At 37.6% G+C, this 5,876-nt stretch overlaps 1 protein-coding gene across 1 annotated transcript in view; it reads left to right on the top strand.

The window, feature by feature from the left end:
* zmp:0000000662 (RING finger protein 145) overlaps nucleotides 1-5,876 on the top strand; it is a gene marked incomplete in the record, with an annotated part of 9,681 nt that overhangs the window by 2,877 nt on the left and 928 nt on the right. Inside the window, 8 exon segments of the mRNA XM_042212790.1 lie at nucleotides 1,088-1,179; nucleotides 1,663-1,904; nucleotides 2,164-2,339; nucleotides 2,434-2,574; nucleotides 2,659-2,841; nucleotides 2,920-3,067; nucleotides 3,618-3,974; nucleotides 5,870-5,876. The exon segment at nucleotides 5,870-5,876 is cut by the window's right edge and continues 928 nt beyond it. Coding sequence (XP_042068724.1) covers nucleotides 1,088-1,179; nucleotides 1,663-1,904; nucleotides 2,164-2,339; nucleotides 2,434-2,574; nucleotides 2,659-2,841; nucleotides 2,920-3,067; nucleotides 3,618-3,974; nucleotides 5,870-5,876 — 1,346 coding nt within the window.

Here is a 5,876-nt window from a genome sequence, read left to right as displayed (position 1 = left end):
TTTTTTTTTATAGTACTATGGAAAAGTCTTGAGTGTCCTCTCACTTATTTACATTTTACTTCCTTTTTCCTTCTAAAGAGTTTCTTGTATTTTTAAAGCAGTCTTTAGCAGTAGCTCTCCATGCTTTCTTGAGGTTTTTCAAAGTTTGTTTTTGGACATCGGCTGCATTACCACTCATTTTTCATTCCTGGTATTTGACCATTCTCAGAGGAATGTGTTTGTTTGTGCCGCCACTTAACGCTGACGTATGAATCATTCAGACATTTAAAAAAGGCACATATGGTTATTGTCAAAGTGTTATTATGGGAACACTTCGTATATCTCAGTATGGTGTGCAGTGTGTTCTTAAAAAAGATGAGGGAACTGGACAAATGATGCAGTAAGTGACAATTTCTAAAAGTCATGTCATTAAGAACTGTACAAAAAGAAATCAAGCAAAGATCTGAAACAGCACCTGTGAGATATAGCATAACCCTTCAATGTACTGTTTGATGAACCCTCATCAAAAATGGTTTAAGCGGCTGTCAAGAAGCCATTCTTAAGGAAGCAAAACAGGGAGAAAAGGCTTAGGTATGACACAAGAATGGGACTTTAGTGGCAACGGGTATTATGGAATAATTAGTATGCACAGAGGGAGTCAGTTGAGAGGTAAGCGTCTACAGCCATCTGTGAAATATTCTAGAGACTCTGTCATGGTTTTCAGTCAGTGGTGCTGGAGATCTTGTCAAAATTGATAAAATTGTAACTTGAACCCCCAAAAAAAGTCAACATCCAGAAAAGCTTTGAAATGTCCTCCAAGAAGCCTAGAGAACTCTTCCTGAAGACTACTTTAGGAAATGATGAGAAAGCCTGTCTTAGAGTTCAGACTGTTGATGAATAAAGGCAGTCACACCAAATATTGATTTTTAATGCTCAAATTGTATAAAGTCTGTTGTTGCCTGATATACTGTTTGCACATGTTAAAATAAGCTGCTGCACCTGTTTCCCATTTTTATAGCAAAGTATAAAGACATGAGGGGTAACTCTAAACAAAAGCATGCAGTTTACATGTGATTGTAAAATGATTTTTTTTCTGTTTGGTTTATAGGGATTATGTTCATGAAGAGCTACAGTACGGTTATCAAGGAGCAGTGTATCGTGATTCTTTGGCCTTCAACAGATTTGTCTCTGCAATGACTAGTGAGTACTAAACCATGTATGTAATTAGTTAGAAAGTTCATTAGAAAGCTTTCAATTCCTATAGGCCTACGTTCTAAAAAGGTCTGAAATACATTTTTTGCACGCAGCTATGAATTTTGTTGACTCAAATTTAGCTTTTCTTCGCTCAAAATAAATTTCTCCTGAAAATGCAACACTTGAACCTGCAAATTTTTTTTACGTGCACTCAGAATAGTGGCACAAAAATAACGCCATATGTGAAAACTGGATTATTTAATGTTACATTAAAAGAAATCTGTGAATTAAAGCCACTTCTCATAGCGAACAGTTTATCCAGTTTAGGGCCTGCTGAAGCCTGTCACAGGTGTTACAGATTTAACAAATCAAAGTTCTCCTTAAATTCCTCAAAAACTGTAATCAGTTGTAAAATAATGCAGGAAGCATCTGTTGTATTTACTTTTTAAGGGTTCGCCATTGTGAAGCTGTACTGTTACTTTCTGCCAGGTCAGATTATTCTCAGCACACTGTGTGCCTTCTTGATGAAGACCAAAAAGGTGTGGTTGTTCTCTGCTCACATGCTCCCCCTGCTGGCTCGACTTTGCGCCACGCCTCATGCCACGCTGCTAACGGTCAACACTTTCTCCATGGGCCTGACTGGAGTGGGAATCGCCGTGTTCCTGCTGTCAAATATCTTTGTGCCATACCGTCTCGCAAGGGCTGCCTACTCTGAGCTGCTTCACCTGGAGGTTCTCTTATTCTGATATTCTAATTTTTTTATTTTTCGTATTTCATACTGGACTGTTTTTGTCTTCTGTCGACAAAATCACCTCTTATTTGGTTATTATTAAGTATACTAAACTTCTAAATTATGTCTTTGGTTTTCTTGATTATATACTAGACTGGAAAACAATCAGTTAATGAACAATATAAATGTAAAAATCTGTGGGTTTGTTTTTTTGTTTTGTTTTTTAACATTCCGGACTTTATCATGTTTCCTTTCCTCAGGTAATTGAGCTGTACAGACTTCTGGGTGTGGGAATCTCTCTGTGGAACCAGTTTGCTGTCCCAGTCCTCTTTAGCGTCTTCTGGTTTATTCTATTCATTGTCCAGCTGTGCTCAGACATCATGTCCGCTGGCACCTCAATAACCCATCATGGGATCATGTTCTTCCTCCTCACAAGGTGTGAAGGTGTTAATTACATTCCCTTCATTTTGTGTATGTTTAATCCTGACAATATGAACATCATCGGTTTCTCATTTGCTTGAATCCTACAGTGTCTCTGAATGTTGTGCAACACCATACTCTCTTTTGGGTCTGACCTTCATGGTGTCCTATCTGGCTCTGGGGCTGCTCAATCTATGCAAGTTTTACCTGGGAGGTTTTGCCGCTGTTCAGAACGAGAATGTCATGCACAGGTAACTGATAATGTAAGCTGTATCTCTGTGCTATACCTCCTTTATTTTTATTTAATCTTAATTCCTGATCGTTTTTGTTCTCAGAGGTGTGACTGAGGGCGTCACTCTGCTCCTCCTCGCCATTCAGACAGGCCTGTTGGATATGCAAGCACTGCAGCGCACCTTCCTCCTCAGCATCATCCTCTTCATCGTGGTGACCTCAACCCTGCAGTCAATGATAGAAATAACAGATCCAGTTATTCTCGCACTGGGTGCATCACGAAACGGGTAAGAGCAGCAACAGTGTTTTTTCTTTTTTAAGCTTATTCCCGATTTCATTAATTTCTCCTTCATATGTGCTTCTAGGAGTCTGTGGAAACACTTCCGTGGCCTCAGCATGTGTTTGCTTCTCCTGGTTTTCCCAGTGTTTATGGCTTACAAGATCTCCCAGTTCTTCCACATGGATTTCTGGCTCCTCATACTAGTATCCAGCTGCATGCTTACATCCCTTCAGGTAGGAAGTATTTATGTTCTCGCTCTCTCTTTTTAGTGTGTTTTAAGTTATGAATACATTCAGGAAGCAATCTTAAATGCAGCTGTGGTAACAGATATTCCAGAAACTGAAATACAGGGTTAGTTTATTTATATGCTTTTAAATCACTGGCGTTAATTACTGTGACATTTAAAACAGGACTACTACTGTTGCCATTTAGTTCCAGTTGTAAATGTGTGTAGTCATGTCCCAGCAATGCACTGTTGAATGTGAGAAATTTTATGACTTTGGCTCCACCCACTGGAGGTCAGATGTAGTGCATGTCTACATAGTTAATACCTTTTTGTTTGTTTTTTGTGATATCATCCTGTTTCTGTACACCTGTGCAGTAACACTAATGTGACACCTCCTATAGTCATAAATAGAAAAAGGCATTTAGTAGACAACGTAAGGTCACCTTCACAAACTGAAAAACAAAGAAGCTGTTAACATGGCAGAAGCTGTAGATTTATACAGGGAGAGGAGGATGACTGCTGACTTGCACATGTAAAAGACTGACTGTTTATTCCAGGTTACAGGCACTATGCTGATCTACTCCCTCTTCATGGTGGAGCTGTTTCGCAGCGACCCAATTGAGAGCCTGGACGAAGTGATCTACTGGGTGAACGCTGTCAGCCGTGTGTTGGAGTTTGTTGTGGCACTGTGCGTGGTGGCTTATGGCACCTGGGAGTCACTCTTTGGAGAGTGGAGCTGGATGGGTGCCTCCGTCATTATCATCCACTCATATTTTAACGTTTGGCTCAGAGCTCAGTCTGGCTGGAGGAGCTTCCTGCTCAGACAGGAAGCAGCTAAGAAGATCAACTCCCTGCCCAGAGCCACAGCTCAGCAGCTGCAGGAGCACAATGATGTGTGCGCCATCTGCTTTCAGGTCAGTCACCCTTGTAGCTTTTGTTTTTAGAAGATGGTTAAAGCTGAGAACCAACAACATAAGATACTATAAAACCTCAAACCCAGTCTTAATCCTCATTTGGCTGTGAAAATTCATTTTCAAACTCGTGTAGTTTCTGCACAAAATGACACAAAGCATCCAATGAACTTAAGTAGGTGGTTTTTATGTTTTTTACTTATTTTGTTCAATTATCTGACCCCATTTAATTTTTATGTTTTTGGGTTTTTTTGTTGTTGTGGTTTGTTTGTTTGTTTGTTTGTTTGTTTGTTTGTTTGGGGTTATCATGACCTCTGTTTCCTCTAAACCACCACCTCTTTTAGTTGCCGTTCAAGTCTTACACAGAACTATGCTATGAAATAATGAGGGGAAAAAACCCCCAACAACATTTAACTCTGTGGAATCACATTTTGTGAGTTTTGGCTTTTGAAAATTGTTCTTCCAAATTTCAGCATTCATGATTTAAAAAAACCCCAAAAACAATTTAATCCAAAAGCAATCATCAGTGATGTAAAATTTGTGCATGTTACACAAAATAATCCATTTAAAAATTCAACAGAAAACCTCAAATCTCAAGTGGCTGACACACCATGCTTAGGTGTGGTTAATAATTAGACTGTGTGGATTATGTAGCAAGAGGACTGGCAGGCTTTGAGTTGCTAAATGTGCCCTCAGTTCACCTCCATATCAGACACAAAATGCTTTCTTGATTACATTATTGATACTTATGAAAATACATAAATGCCTGCTTAATAAAATATACTTAAATTTAGTTGTTTTTTTTCTCTGAATACTGTGACTTCCATGGTAAATTAAGGCATTTTTGCTAAAGTTTGCTAAAATTATTTAAACAATATAAAAAGAGTGTTTAATAAAATGATCCCAGATAGAGATGATGATGCATTTTAGTTGTTCAGTGCTGAAGGCCAAAATTAATTTACAGTATCGTTACATTAACATAAAAGTTGTCAGGTTATTGTAGGTGCCTTAGGTTTTACTTGTTATAATCAGTGTGTCATTTTGTATTGGGGCATTAATTAAAAGTTGTCATGGGTTGATACTTGATTTTTGACAGTGTTCCCCTTTTGTTGTTATGACTACTACTTTGCATATATAATAGCTGATGATATGTGTGTGTGTGTGTTTTTGAAGTTTGTTATTCCTGTTTTTCCAGTTTGGCATTCAGGACAATTCTTTGGCCTTGAGTTTGTTTTTCTGGTCAAAACAAGTTAATAATATCTCTAGTAGTCAGTAGTTAGTCATCAAGGAAATTCCTACAGAAAATATGTAGCTTGCCATCACCAGTGTGTGAAAGTGTGTGAATGTGTGTGTGAATGGGTGGATGACTGGTTGTGTAAAGCGCTTTGGGGTCATTAGGGACTAGAAAAGCGCTATACAAATACAGGCCATTTTACCTGTAAAAGATAAGACTTTATTGACTTTCATGGAAAATGTATTACCTGTGTTAAAGCAGGATAGTAGTAAGCTGATGGGGGACAAGAAAACTATTAAATTGACTGATATTAATGCAAAATAAATTAGAGGTAAATGAAGAGAAGTCACATGAAAAAATAAACATCTCATAAAGAAATGAAAGGGGGGGGGACCCAACAAAAACAAAGTTTTGTTCATAAGAGGAAGTAGGAGGATGCAAATGCTTAATAATTCCTACACCTGTCTAGCTCTTCTTATATAGATGTTTTGACTATTTATACAACCTAATATTTACACATATGATACAAATAAATATTCTAATACACAGACTTGTTATATTATTATATATTATATATTCTTTTATACTTTGATAATTATGTATCATTTTTCTATGCATTTTGTTTATTTTATTTTTTTATTTATGTTGTTTGTTTTTTTTACAGGAAATGA

The sequence above is a fragment of the Haplochromis burtoni genome, unplaced genomic scaffold (assembly GCF_018398535.1).
Source record: "Haplochromis burtoni strain Fernald_Lab_line unplaced genomic scaffold, NCSU_Asbu1 Contig_393, whole genome shotgun sequence".
Taxonomy (NCBI): Eukaryota; Metazoa; Chordata; class Actinopteri; order Cichliformes; family Cichlidae; genus Haplochromis; species Haplochromis burtoni.
The sequence above is the reverse complement of the archived record's forward strand: the minus strand, read 5'-3'. Positions and strand labels throughout refer to the sequence as shown.